At 37.5% G+C, this 15,142-nt stretch overlaps 2 protein-coding genes across 12 annotated transcripts in view; one reads left to right on the forward strand and one right to left on the reverse strand.

Annotated features, from left to right (window-relative positions):
• The window catches only part of FAM117B (family with sequence similarity 117 member B), a 92,426-nt gene extending 83,111 nt beyond the window's left edge, over positions 1 to 9,315 (forward strand). The window contains exons 8-10 of one of the 7 annotated variants that reach the window (XR_015724756.1): positions 1,171 to 1,321; positions 2,214 to 2,259; positions 4,111 to 9,315. Coding sequence is in view for 1 of the 7 variants with exons in the window: in XM_087862805.1 (XP_087718931.1) it covers positions 1,171 to 1,246 (76 nt within the window). In the remaining 6 variants the exon portion in view is untranslated. Of the gene's footprint in view, positions 1 to 1,170 lie in introns of all 7 variants that reach the window. The other 6 variants (XR_015724755.1, XR_015724758.1, XR_015724754.1 and 3 more) reach the window with 6 other exon arrangements.
• ICA1L (islet cell autoantigen 1 like) overlaps positions 5,433 to 15,142 on the reverse strand; it is a 73,831-nt gene continuing 64,121 nt past the window's right edge. For 4 of the 5 annotated variants that reach the window (XM_087862828.1, XM_087862831.1, XM_087862823.1 and 1 more), the window contains one exon: positions 5,447 to 5,562. In XM_087862828.1, coding sequence (XP_087718954.1) covers positions 5,447 to 5,562 — 116 coding nt within the window. Of the gene's footprint in view, positions 5,563 to 15,142 lie in introns of all 5 variants that reach the window. The other variant, XM_087862838.1, reaches the window with a different exon arrangement.

The raw sequence follows: 15,142 nt of genomic DNA on the forward strand, positions 1-15,142 counted from the left end.
TGTGTGTCCCACATCTTCTTTATCCATTCATCTGTCAGTGGACATCTGGGCTCTTTCCACAGTTTGGCTATTGTGGACAGTGCTGCTATAGACATTGGGGTGCAAATGTCCCTTTGGATCACCACAATTTTATCTTTATGTTTCTAGAATTTATCCGTATCTTCTAGGTTGTCCAATATAGGCTTTCATAATATTTTGTTACAAGTGTTTGTATTTCTGTGGTGTTGGTTATTTCTCCTTGTTCATTAGTGATTTTATTTGGGTCCCCTCTCTCTTTTGGTGAGCCCTGCTAGAGTTTATCAAATTTGTGATCTTTTCAGAGAAACAGCTCCTGGTTTCATTGATCTGTTCTATTGTGTGGGTTTTTTTTTTTTAAGATTTTATTTATTTGAGAGAGAGAGTGTGTGCACAAGCAGGGTGAGTGGCAGGCAGAGGGAAAGGGACACTTAACCAACTGAGTCACCCAGGCGCCCTGTTTTTTTAGTTATTTCTGCTCTAATCTTTATTATTTCCTTCCTTTTGCTGGGTTTGGATTTTATTATTTTTCTAGCTCCTTTAGGTGTAAGGTTAGGTGGTTTTGACATTTTTCTTGGTAGACCTGTATTGCACTAAACTTCCCTTTTAGAGACACTTTTGCTCCATCCCAAAGATTTTGGACCATTGTGTTTTCATTTTCAATTGTTTCCATGTAATTTTTTATTTTTTCTTTGATTTCCTGGTTGACCCATTCATTGTTTTAGTAGCATGTTATATAATCTCCATGTATTTGTGTTCTTTCTATATTTTTCTTGTGGTTGATTTCATAGCATGTGGTCAGAAAAGATGCATGGTATGACTTTAATTTTAAATTTGTTAAGACTTGTTTTGTGGCCTAATATGTGATCTATTCTGGAGAATGTTCCATGTGCACTTGAAAAGAATGTGTATTCTTCTGTTTAGTGTGGAATGTTCCAAATGTTAAATCCATCTGGTCCAGTGTGTCATTCAAAGCCGCTGTTTCCTGCTCTGTCCATCCGTGTGAGTGGGGTGTTAAAGTATTACTGTTGTATTACTGCTGTTGTATTACTGTCGGTTATTTATTTCCTTCATGTTTGTTATTGTTTTATGTATTTGTGTGCTCCCATGTTGGGTGCATAAATATTTACAACTGCTATATCTTTTTTTTTAAAGATTATTTGAGAGAGAGAGCACAAGCAGGAGGATGGGCAGAGGGAGAAGCAGGCTCCCCGCTGAGCAGGGAGCCTAACTGGGGGCTCGATCCCAGGACCCTAGAACCATGACCTGAGCCGAAGACAGACGCTTAACCGACTGAGCCACCCAGGTGCCCCTACAATTGTTATATCATCTTCTTGTTGGATTCTCCCCTTTATTGTTATGTAGTGTCCTTCTTGGTCTCGCTACAGTCTTTGTTTTAAAGTCTAGTTTGTCTGGGGAAGCCTGGCTGGCTTAGAAGAGCAAGTGACTCTTGATCCTTGGGGTCGGGAGCTTGAGCCCCATGTTGGGTGTAGATTAAATTAACACAAAAAAAGTCTAGATGTTTGCTATAAGTATTGCTACCCCAGCTTTCTTTTGACATCCATTTGCATGATAAATGTTTCTCCATCCCCTCACTTTCAAAATGTAGGTGTCTTTCAGTCTGAAATGAGTCTCTTGTAGGCAGCATATAGATGGATCCTGTCAAAAGTAATTTTTTAATCTTAATTTGGTATGCGCATTTCAGACAGAAGACAAAATGAAATCACCTGGATCACAATTTATATGTGAGGCCAAAGGCACTAAATACATAATATTAATAGTGTTTATTCCGGATGGTAGGGTTGTGAATGATTTTTCCTAAATGAGAAGGTATTACTCTGAAATGGGAAAAAGGAAACTTTTTCTTTAATGTAAAAACATGCACTTCAAAATCTTACCTATTAACACTACCTGATCTCCTTTTTGTACTTACTCTTTGGACGTTGACTGGTTATTTATAGCACTGAATGAAGAACCACATTTCAACTTTAATGCCAAGGACAGTTTTTAACTCAATTTTTTAGTCTTTTTAAATGGCACATACAAAAGGAGGAGATATTTTCTGATTGGCATATTAATGTGATCCATCCTGTTCAATAGGTTTTTATTGCCATATTTAAACACGTTACCATTATGTTTTACGTGCATTATTTTCAGTACTGCTGAATTAATATTTAAAGTTTGTATTTCCTTCCTAGTTTAATTTCCGTATCCCAAGATTCTGGGGCTGCTTCATTGCTCAAGGTAAGAAAACACAGGGCCTTGCCAATACTATGGGAGAAGATATAAACTAGATTGATTCTGGCTGCTTTTTATTCCTGCCTTCAGCAAATCAGGTTAAATACTGTACTTATATTTCATTGGTGGTTTGTATTTTGTTACTGAGTGTATTTACACAAAGAACACATTCTATTATTTCCCATATCTTATAACATCCCTTCTCTATGAAGTAAGTTAAAAAGAATCAGTCTCACAAAGATATTAATTGCCTTGGTTTTATTTTCATTCTGTGTTATCTGTATCAATTCAAACTACCTTTTTACTACTGTGACCCTGAGGTAAAACTCAAATTTTTGAATAGGTTAACAATAATTGGATTTGTATTGAATACTTTAGGAAATTGACTTTTTTGTTTTATGCCATTTTATAATCTTTATTAAAAGAGGCTCAGAAAAATAGAGCACAAACTTCCTTTGTTCTTGTGCTGTAAGACCTCTACATTTCCAGATGGTCTATAGTTATGCGAAATAAATATCCATAGTTGAAATACAAACAAACACTGAATTTCTTGTGCAAATACTGAAACCTATTTTTTTTAAATACAGTTCGTTTCTAACCATATAACTATGTTTTACATTAATCAATGAAAGATTTCAAAAAATACAAAGTTACACCAATCTGATCTTACATGCCCTGGTAGTCCTGTCTCACTTGTAAAGTGGTCGTAAGAAAGATCAGACAAATTTTAGTTCTTCTGGGGCTTTTCTAAGGTTAAATGCATTCTTACTTGGTATTAAAAAGTAGGAGATATTATTTTCCCCCATTTAATATAAAAACATCCACTTACTTTGAAAGAGTTCTCAGCCTACCTTTGGTTCAGGTTAATTTATTTCTTATTGAATGTTTGATCTAGATTTAGACAAATAACAACTGATCACCTTTCTGTTCTGTGTTTATCATGTCTTTCCTTTACTCCCTAGTGAATAGATGGTTTGTTTCCTTTATTAGCAGTCTAGGCATAATATAGCCAGACTTCTGTTTCTGGCCTCTAAATAACTGAACTTCAAATAATTAATCTTGAAAAAAATATGGTACCTTCATTTTAATAACGAAGTTTTCAATGTGCTCTTCAAAAATGGAGTTGTTAGATCTGCTGAAATTATAACTGAACTTGCTAAGACAGGTAATGTTGCTTTTCGATTAAATGGGCAACTACATACTCTGAGAGAAGAAATGTTAAGAAAAAAATTTTTTTTGAGGACTTCTGTTCTTTGGAAATTGAGGGCAATGTGAATACATTGATAGTCTGGGATTCAGGCTTCTGGCTTGGAAAGATCAGTGGTTTTCCTCTGTGTTCAGATGTCTTTGTTTATTCGAGATAACAGGAACTACTTTGCATGCATGTGAAGGAGATAGATATATAAGTATTTTTGAACTAATGTATTAGTGAAAGAAAAATGGCACAAACTCAAGGTACAAAGTTAACATTATTTTTGAAGTATTCAAAGTTGAAAGCAGAGAGTCACCAGAGGTACAGAATTTAGATTGTGATTATGAATCACAACCCTTGGTGATTGAATCTCCTGGAGAGATTCCTGAATAAAAAGGAAGAGATAAAAAATGCTTCTGACTGAAAGGATAACCAAATAAAGAAATGGCAATAAGCATGAAAAGACTACATCACCTTTTCCTGAGTCCATGTTTCTGATCCTCAGATAAGGTCTTTCCAGCCTGTGCGGTCCTGCCCCACACCAGTGATTGCCTGGAGAGCTCAGGGGCAGTTCTGCTTGTAGCCAGGCCAGGGTGCTGTGCATGGAGCTAGACTGCACTTTGCCCACTCTGGTGCGTTACCAAAACATGTTCTTCTATTTACAGTGACTCAGACATTACAAGCCATTCTCTTGTAAACAATGAATAAGCTTGTGTAAAGCTAGGAGCACATGGGAACTGCTGTGAACACCTTAGTCAAAATATTCCCTTACGGAGATGTAATTGACCGGATGACAAAAATAAGGCGCCTGGAGAACTACCTCAAATCCGAAGGTGGGCAAGAAAAAAGAGCAGGAAATTAAGTGGTATGTATATACAGTAGCTATGGGTTCATTGGCTTACACTAACTTCCCTCCAGTAAGGGTAGGTTTTTCCTCAGTAATCATAAAGAGCTTCAGATGATGTCACCCACAGAAAGGGAAAAAAGAAAAATAAGACCCTTTCCGATTGATCATGTAGAGCCTTCTATGACTGCCAGAAAAGTAATCTGCATTAAATAGGTTATAAATGTAAAGATATGTACAAGGATAAGCTTAGAATTTTTCCATCATTCATATAGAAGTTTCTGGGTAATTTCAGGAATACTATTGCCAGTTGCTCAGGGATTGTCCTCCCCTTGCTTTCTTTTCAGAAAGAATTTGAATACTGTCCATTATGGTAGCAACGTGTGAAAAACCAGGCCTGAAGACACCTGTACAATGTCTTGAATATTACTGGACATTCTTATGGTTTAGGAAATGGGTTTATGAGTTTCTGCAGGGGATAGATTTAGCAAACAATTCATCCTGCTACTTTCCCATGAAAATTCAGTAATGGAATTGAGGGGTGTCCATGATTTTCTATGAAGAAAAAAAACTAATATTACATTTTAGCCTCCAAGTGGAGAAAAGCACCAAGTTTCTCTGTGATTTCATTAAAGCAAACTGAGTTCTCAAATTGTACTCTACTTTTCTAACTAAAGACAAAACTGTTCTGGTTCTAGTGCTATTTTCCACAACAGAAAACTCCCCCTGCTATGGTTTTATGTAAAAACCAACCCCAAATCACAACCCAATTTACATGCTGTCTTTATCCACATACAGAATTCTCACAGCCAGCAAGGCAACTTACACATAAAAGGCTTTCCAAAGAAATAAGCCCAAGTCCTTATTTACAGAAGTATTTCTAGCTATTATTTTGAAATAAATTTTGGTATCTGTTTTAGACTCAGTGGTTCATTATATTTTCCACATATTATCAACAACTGCAAATCCAAGATATTAAAGAAATACTTAATCTATTCAAATGTAGTCCTTACCATCTCTTTAAAGTTGGATGAAAAGTGTTAGATTCACAAACACGATGCTTTTGTGTATGGGTTTCAATATAAACTCCTTTCCACAAAGGCAGTATGTTGTAAAACTGGTGTCTCAAGGCCACTGAAGGGACGACATAATTTCAGTCAAGCATTAAGAAGTTCATCATCTGAGTGTCCAATAGCATCTGGGTTTGAAAGTGGATCCAAGTCTGCAAATAGATTGAACCAGGCTGACATGTCTTGGTTACCATTGTTGGGAGCTATTAAAGAAGAAAAAACACATTGAAGAGTCTCAGATTTTTAAAATCACATTACTGTACCATTTACGTGATTTTACTTTTTAATTTTTTGAAATGCCATATACTTCTACTTTGTTCTCTTGTGATGCTGGCTTTTATTTTTATTTAAGATTTCATTTATTTGAAAGAGAGCACAAATGGGGGCAGAGGGAGGGGCACTGGAAGAGGTAGAAGCAGACTCCCCGTTGAGCAGGGAGCCTTGATCTCAGGACCCCAGGATCATGACCTGAGCCAAAGGCAGACACTTAACATACTGAGCCACCCAGGCGTCCCCATTTACGTGATTTTAAAGTGGATCCTTCTTGGGGCACCTGGGTGGCTCAGTCGTTGGGCATCTGCCTTCGGCTCAGGGCATGATCCTGGGGTCCAGGGATTGAGCCCCGCATTGGGCTCCGTGCCCCACTGGGAGCCTGCTTCTTCCTCTCCCACTCCCCCTGCTTGTGTTTCCTCTCTTTCTGGCTGTCTGTCAAATAAATAAATAAAATCTTTAAAAAATAAAGTGGATCCTTCTTTTGGAGTCCCAGGACTCCAGGATCATGACCTGAGCCGAAGACAGACGCTTAACTGACTGAGCCACCCAGGCGCCCCTCCTTGATAATTTTGAAAAGCTAATAATGCAGGTACCTTGTGCTTTGCTGAGGCCCTTCTATGTAAGTAATTTTCTGTTGCTCTGAGAAATGATTAAAAGTGAATGGGCAGGCAATAATAGTCTTAGAAACACAATTTATAGAAGTCTCTCAGGTAAGGTTTAAAATTAAAAGTAACCTGTGTGCCTACAAAGTAGGAACATTACATTTGTAAACTTGGTATTTAAAAATCTGTATTTATTATAAAATATTGAACATGGGAGGGAAGAAAATCCTTCTATCACATTAACATACCCAACAGTTCTCATTTTGGTTTACAGTTGTTTCCTTTGTCTTTTCCATGTGTATTTTTTTTTTAAGATTTTATTTATTTATTCGACAGAGAGAGAGACAGCCAGTGAGAGAGGGAACACAGGCAGGGGAAGTGGGAGAGGAAGAAGCAGGCTCCTAGCGAAGGAGCCTGATGTGGGGCTTGATCCCATAACGCTGGGATCACGCCCTGAGCCGAAGGCAGACGCTTAACCGCTGTGCCACCCAGGCGCCCCTTTCCATGTGTATTTTACAAATTTTTGATATATATTTTATGGAGTGGATTGTGTCTTAGATACAACTTCCTGTTAACCAACTCCCTCTCACCTCCCTGTGGAGACTGGGAAATCACTGTATTGATAGTCTATAGGCTGCACTGTGGCACAGATTTCAAGGATACACATTTAGGCTGAAGGCTGAAACTAGTAAAAGAATGCACAGAGACACAGTGAGTCATCTCAGAAGGCTAGGCTCTTGAGGGGTCCAGTAGCAGCACTGAGACCCAGGAGACAATCTAAAGACCTTGATATGAGATGAGAGAGACAGGGGCAGAGAATGGAAGGCAGTCATACTCAGAAGAATCTAAGACAACCCTCTTTTATAAACACGGTTTCCCACTTTTTACAGGTCAGAGGGCTGTAGTTTGGACTGTGGGGATTCCAAGCCTTGAAGATCAGGGAGAGTGAAAGGCTTCCATGTGTGTCCACTTCTGTTTCTAGGAACCCCAAGTTAGTGATACCTACACAAGTTGTGGCCTTGAGTTCTCAGCACACTACCTATTAATAAGTAATATGGGCAAGTCATTTAACCTCCCAGGCTCTTAGGCTCTTATTTATTCATAAGTAATAATCACTTATCATTAAACCAGGGTATCTGAGAGAGAATGGGAGGCCTATTAATAATTATGCCGGGGGCGCCTGGGTGGCTCAGTTGGTTAAGCATCTCTTGATTTTGGCTCAGGTGATGATCTCATCAGGCTTGTGAGATGGAGCCCTGCATCAAGCTCCATGCTCAGCGGGGAGTCTGCTTCTCTCTCTCTTCCTCTCCTTCTGCCCCCACCCCTGCAACCTGCCATGCTCACTTGCTTTCTCTCTGAAAATAAATAAAATCTTTTCTAAAAATGATGCTGGAAGAAGCAAGAAAAATCTCTAACAACCCGACCTTACACCTAAAGGAGCTGGAAAATGAACAAACAAAACCCCAAACCAGTAGAAGGAAATAATAAAGATTAGACTAGAAATTAACAAAACAGAAACCAAAAAAACAATAAAACAGGTCAATCAAACCAGGAACTGGTTCTTTGAAAAGATCACAAAATTGATAAACCTTTGCCCAGACTTATCAAAGAACTCAAAATCAGAAATTAAAGAGGAGAAATAACGAACACCACAGAAAGGATTCTGAGAGAACATTACGAAAAATTATATGCCAACAAACTGGACAACCTAGAAGAAATGGATAAATTTGTAGAAATGTATAATCTCCCAAAACCGAATCAGGAAGAAATAGGAAATTTGAACAGACCAATTCCTAGACATGAAACTGAATGAGAAATTAATAAAAAAAAAAATCCCAACAAACAAAAAGTCCAGGACCAGATGCCTTTACTTGCAGATTCTACCAAACATTTAAAGAAGAGTTACAACCTATTCTTCTCAAACTGTTCCAAAAAATACAAGAGGAAGGGAATCTTCCAAATTCACTGTATGAAGCCAGCATTACCCTAATACCAAAACCAGATAAAGACATCAACAAAAAAAGAAAACTACAGGCCATTATCTCTGATGAACACAAATGCAAAAATCTTCAAAAAATACTGGCCAATCAAATCCAACAATACATTTAAAAAAAAAAATCACCATGATCAAGTGAGATTTATTCCTGGGATGGAAGGGTGATTCGGTATTTGCAAATCAATGAGACACATCAACAAGAGAAAAGGATAAAAATCATATTTCAATAGATGCAGAAAAAGCATTTGACAAAGTATAACATCCATTCAGGATAAAAACCCTCAACCGAGCAGGTCTAGATAGAGGGAACATACCTCCACATTATAAAGGCCTTATGTAAAAAAACCCACAGCTAACATCATACTGAATGATACTGAGAGCTTTTCCCCCAAGGTCCGGAACAAGACAAGGATGTCTACTCTCACCATTTTTATTCAACATAGAACTAGAAGCCCTAGCCACAGCAATTAGACAACATGAAGAAATAAAAGGCATCCAAATTGTTAAGGAAGAAGTAAAATTTTCACTGTTTATGGATGACATGATACTATACATAGAAATTCTGAAAGACTCTACACCAAAAAAACTGCTAGAACTGGTAAATTCAGTAAGGCTGAAGGATACAAAATCAATGAATAGAAATCTGTTGCATTTCTATATCTAATAATGGAGCAGCAAAATGAAATTAAGAAAACAATCCCATTTACAATTGCCTAAAAATAATAAAATACTCAGGAATAAACTTAACCAAGGAGGTCAAAGACCTGTACTCTGAAAACTATAGAACACTGATAGAAGAAACTGAAGAGGACACAAACAAATGGAAAGATATCCCATGCTCAAATACTGTTAAATGTCCATACTACCCAAAGCAACCTACAGATTTAATGCAATCCCTATCAAAACAGCAACAGCATTTTCACAGAACTTTGAGCAAATAATGCTAAAGTTTGTATGGAGTCACCAAAGACCCTGAATAGCCAAAGCAATCTTGAAAAAGAACAAAACTGGAGGTATCACAATCCCAGATTTCAAGATATATTACAAAGCTAGTAATTAAAACAGTAATCGAAGTAATCAAAACAGTATGGTACAAAAAAAAAAAAAAAACAACAGTATGGTACTGGCACAATAAACACATAGATCCGTGGAACAGAATAGAGCACCCAGAAATAAACCCACAATCATACGGTCCATAATGACAAAGGAGGCAAGAATATGCAATGGGAAAAAGTCTCTTCAACAAACAGTGTTGGGAAACTGGACAAATATCTTACACCATCCACACAAATGAACTCAAAATGGATTACAGATCTAAATGTGAGACCTAAAGCAATAAAAATCCTAGGAGAGAGCACAGGCAGTAATTTCTCTGACATTGGTCAAAGCAACTTCTTTCTAGACAGGCCTCCTGAGGCAAGAGAAACAAAAGCAAATATAAACTATTGGGGCTACATCAAAATAAAAATCTTCTGCACAGCAAACAATCAACAAAACAAAAGACAACCTACTGAATGGGATAAGATATGTGTCAATGATACATCTGATAAAGGGTTCATATCCAGAATATATAAAAAACTTAAATCAACACCCAGAAAACAAAGAATCCAATTAAAAATGGGTAGAAGACAAGAACGGACATTTCTCCAACGAAGACATACAGATGGCCAACAGACACAAGAAGAGATGCTCAACATCACTCATCATCAGGGAAATGCAAATCAAAACCACAATGAGGTATCACCTCACACCTGTCAGAATGGCTAAAATAAAAAATACAAGAAACAAGTGTTGACGAGGCTGTAGAGAAAAAGGAACTCTTGTACACTGTTGATGGGAATGCAAACTGGTACAGCCATTGTGGAAAACAGTGTGGAGGTTCCTCAAAAATTAGAAATAGGGGTGCCTGGGTGGCACAGCGGTTAAGCGTCTGCCTTCAGCTCAGGGCGTGATCCCGGTGTTATGGGATCGAGCCCCACATCAGGCTCCTCTGCTATGAGCCTGCTTCTTCCTCTCCCACTCCACCTACTTGTGTTCCCTCTCTCGCTGGCTGTCTCTATCTCTGTGGAATAAATAAATAAATAAATAAAATCTTAAAAAAAAAAAAAGAAAAAATTAGCATGTGATCCAATAATTCTACTACCAGATATGTACCCAAAGAGTATGAAAACACTAAACTGAAAAGATATATGCACTCTTATGTTTCCTGCAGCATTATCTGCAATAGCCAAAGTGTGGAAACAGTCCAAATGTCCATCAGTAAATGAATGGATAAAGAAGATGTGGTATGTACACACACCCACACACACACAGGAATATTACTCGGCTATAAAAAAGAATGAAATCTTGGTGCACCTGGGTGGCTCAGTTGGTTAAGTGTCTGCCTTCGGCTCAGGTCATGATCCCAGGGTACTGGAATCGATCCCTGTGTTGGGCTCCCTGCTCAGTGGAGAGCCTGCTTCTCCCTCTCCCTTTGCCCCCCCTCGCGCTCGCTCTCTCTCTCACTCTACCTCAAATAAATAAATAAAATCTTTAAAACAAACAAGAAGAATGAAATCTTGCCATTTGCAACAACACTGATGGATCTAGAGGGCATAATTCTAGGTGAAATAAGTCAGTGAAAGGTAAATACCATATAATTTTACTCACTGTAGAATTTAAGAAATTAAAACAAATGAGCAAAGGAAAAAAGGGACAGAGAAAATAACAGACTCTTAAATATAGAGAATTGGCGGTTACCAGAGGGAGCGTGTGGGGGGCGGATGAGTGAAAAGGTGAAGGGGATTAAGAGTACACTTATCATGATGAGCACTGGATCTTGTATGGAAGTGCTGAATCACTGTATTATACACCTCAAACTAATATAACACCGTATGTTGACTATACTGGAATTTTTTTTTAAAGTAACAGAAAAAATAATTATACTGGAAGAATAGGTGTCAACAAGGATATGTCATTCCTGTGGTCATTCCAGGAATACCTGACCTTCTTGGTGCAGCTTTGGAGAGGTTCTGATGAGTATATGAAAATCCTACAGCATTTTACAAATGTGGGATGGTTTTATATTCATCTGTCACAATGGAAAATGAAGGTCTTAGTTACATTATTTTCATGGGGGCTCTCCTTGTGTACACTTTTCTTGCCTCCAGAAATTCTTATGGAACAAAGAGCAAATGAATTATACTGAAATGTAATAATAGATGTATAGAAAAAAAGAGCCTAAATAACTGTTAATAGTTTTCATAAAGTAAAAGCAACTGTAAACAATATCAGTTCAAGAAGTAGAGCAAGAGCACTCCTTAGAAGCTACCCTTGTGACACCCTTCCAGTCACTGTTCACACCCCACCCAGCCAACACTGAGATAAATCCCATCTTAGACTATTAGCAGCAGTGTTGTGACAACATTCTTGTTTCTATATTTTGGTCAACAAATGGATGCATTTCTCTTGGGTATACACTTAGGAGTGGAAATGCTTTGTCTTATGTGTTATATGTATGTAGGTTCAGTTTTAGTAGAAATTGCTAAACAGTTTTCCAAGCGGTGATGCGAATCTGCACTCCCGCAAGCAGTGTCTGGGTTCCTCCACATCCTTGTCATCACATGGAATTTTCTATTTTTCATTTAAACCATTTTGGTAGGTGGATAATGGAACTGCATATTGGTTTTAAATTGCATTTCCTTAATGATTAATGAAGTGGGGTAATGAATTTGGGGGATAGTGAATTTTAAAGCTGTTAAGAATTTCAATTTTTATTAAAATTCTCAGGCTTAATTTTATTAAATTGAAGCCTCAATGATTATAGGCAAACAGCAGCTTTCCCAATACTTCTATTTCCCAACACTTCTTTCCCAAATTTCACTTATGAAATTTATTTTATAGTCTCTATTTTAAATGATTAAACATTTAGTTTTAGTGGATTTTAGAAAAGAAAATTATAAGTAGGCTGAATCCCAAAGGGATGGCTGTATTCCGAATCGGCTAGTGTGAGTCTGTGATTTGCTTGGAGCTGATGGATTTGCCAATTGATTATCCCAAAGTGCTGGAAAGAATAGAATTCCAAGAGTCTACAGTGATACATATCAACAAATAAAATATGAGGGACAAGAGAAAGCTGTTCCATACAGTAGAATGTCAATTAATAAATGTAGAAGGAATGAGGAAAGAGAAAACCACCATTTGGCAACAACCATAGTAATAAGTATTTCATGCAAAGAATTATCAATGAATGCTAAATTAGCGGGTAAAACTTCAATGGAAACAAGCCATTTACACAGTTTTAAAATATTTTCCTACAAGATATTACAAAGGGAAAAATACAGTAATTTTATAGTGCAGTCACCTGGGAGACGCTATCTTAGCCAACTGATCAAAGTTAACATCACATGCAATGGGACAAGTTTCAGACATCGTGTGCCTCCTGATATTAAGAAGGCACAACATCACTCCTGTTATGCTAGTCCTGCCAAAATCCCTAACCTGAATCTGATTATGAAAAAACATCAGATAAACCCAACTTGAGGAATATTATACAAAATAAATGGCCTCTGTGCTATAGAGAAGTCAAAATGATGAAAGACAAAGATTAAGGAACCATTACAGAATAAAAGCAATTAAAGAGACATGACTCTAAATGCAACGTGGGATACTGGATTGGATCCTGCACTAGGAAAAAAAACCCTTTTGCTCTTTATAACAAAAGGAAAAAAACAAAAGCAAAAAACCACGGGCTCCTGGGTGGCTCAGTTGGTTAAGTGCCTGCCTTCAGCTCAGGTCATGATCCCAGAGTCCCAGGATCTAGCCTGTAGTCAGGCTCCCTGCTCACTGGGAAGTCGGCTTCTTCCTGTCCCTCTGCTGCTCCCCCTGCTTGTGCTGTCTCTCTCTGTGTCAAATAAATAAATAAAACCTTTTTAAAAAAATGTGAATCATGGAACATAAGAAATAGCAGGGAGATCGGTAGGAGAAGGAAGGGAAGAATGAAGGGGGGTAAATAAAAGGGGGAATGAACCACAAGAGACTATGAACTCTGAGAAACAAACTGAGGGCTTCAGAGGGGAGGGGGGTGGGGGACTGGGGATAGGCCGGGGGTGGGGGACTGGGGATAGGCCGGTGATGGGTATTAAGGAGGGCACGTATTGCAGGGTGCACTGGGTGTTATATGCAAACAATGAATCATGGAACACTACTTCAAAAACTAAGGATGTACTCTATGGTGACTAACATAACATAATAAAAAAATAAAAAATTTAAAAAATGTGAATCCATACAGATGATACATAAATGGGGAAGAAGAGAGGTCTTTTGTTTACAGCAAATTACTGAGGGCTGGCAGAAGAAGTGAACTGTATGGCAAGTGAATTATATGTCAATAAGGCTATTTAAAATTGTGATCAAATAGCAAAGTAGGTTTTTAAAAAGGTAGTATATGCATACAAGGAATATTATTAAACCTTAAAAGGGAGAAAATCCTGTCACATGCTATAACATGGATGAACTGTGAGGACATTAAACTAAATGAAATAAGCCAGTCATGAAAAGACAAATACTGTATGAGGTACCTAGAATAGTCAAATTCATAGAAACTATAATGGTGGTTAGCAGAGGAAGGGGAAAGAGGATTTGTTTAACGGGTATAAAGTTTCAGATTTGCAAAATGAGAAAGCTCTGGAGATCTGTTTCACAACACTATGCATATACTTAACATTACTGAACTCTTCACTGAAAAATGGTTAAGGTGGCAAATTTTGTTACATGTTTTCTACTATAATAAAAATGTGGAGGGGGTGCTGTGGTGAGAAAATCATCATTTTTCACCACCCATCATAGTAAAGACTGAATCAGGCCAAAAGCAACACTGGATGCTAAATCTAAGTAGAAATTCTGATGATGAGCTGGACTTGTGCACAAAGTGTCTCCTCATGGACTTAGTAATTGCAAGAGAGGATAAAAATAACATAAAATAGTAATTATTTAGGAGAAAAACTGGACAGCGCTTTGGATGGGTGGTCAAGATTAACATCATCTGTGAGGGAGAAATGGACAGCATCAACTTTCAGATGTGAAACCCTGAGACAGGAGTGTCACCGGTGCAGTCCTCCAGGTAATAATGAAGAACCTGAATTTAATCACAATAAAATTCAGATAAAACTAAAATAAGGAACATTCCATTAAAAATAAAGAACAGTGGAGCAGAGGCACTATACTCTATTAAAATGCCCATGTTCAAAAAATCAAAGAAAAGCTGTATAAATGTTTCAGATCAAACGAGGCTAAAGAGACATGGCAACTGCATACAAGACCCCAGACTTGCTGTCCAGAGGTAGAAAGTGCTGTAAGGAATATTACTGGGTCAGCTCACAAAATTGGAATAAAATACATGGTAGATTATGGAAAAAGTATTATGTTAATATTAAATTTCCTGAAGTTTACAACCATACTGTGGTTATACAAGAGAATATACCAGTTCTTAGGAAATACAAACAAGTATTTTGGGGTAAGTGGTCATGATGTATGTAACTCACCCTCAAGTGGTTCAAAATAAAATAACACATGCATTACACACATACACACATATACATAAAGCAAAATACTAACACTATATGAATCTCCATAAAGGGTATACAGGTGTTCTTTGTGCTGTTTTCACTTACGCAGCACTTCTGTACATTTGAAATTCCTTCCAATTAAAAATTTTTAAAAACCAACATCAACGACTAAGATTATTATGTATCTAAAATCCTGACAGAGTGTCTGTTTTCTGTGCATACCCTCCATGGTAATTACAACATGGACCAATTCTGCAGATAGCAATATAGTGAGTACTCAATAAATGTTAGCAGTTACTATGTGCCAGGCCCTTTGCTAAATGCCTGAATGCACTGTTTGTCAATAGACATCTTATAATAAAAGAAT

Source organism: Ursus americanus, chromosome 1 (assembly GCF_024610735.1).
Source record: "Ursus americanus isolate L20-20 chromosome 1, mUrsAme1.1.p, whole genome shotgun sequence".
NCBI classification, from domain to species: Eukaryota; Metazoa; Chordata; class Mammalia; order Carnivora; family Ursidae; genus Ursus; species Ursus americanus.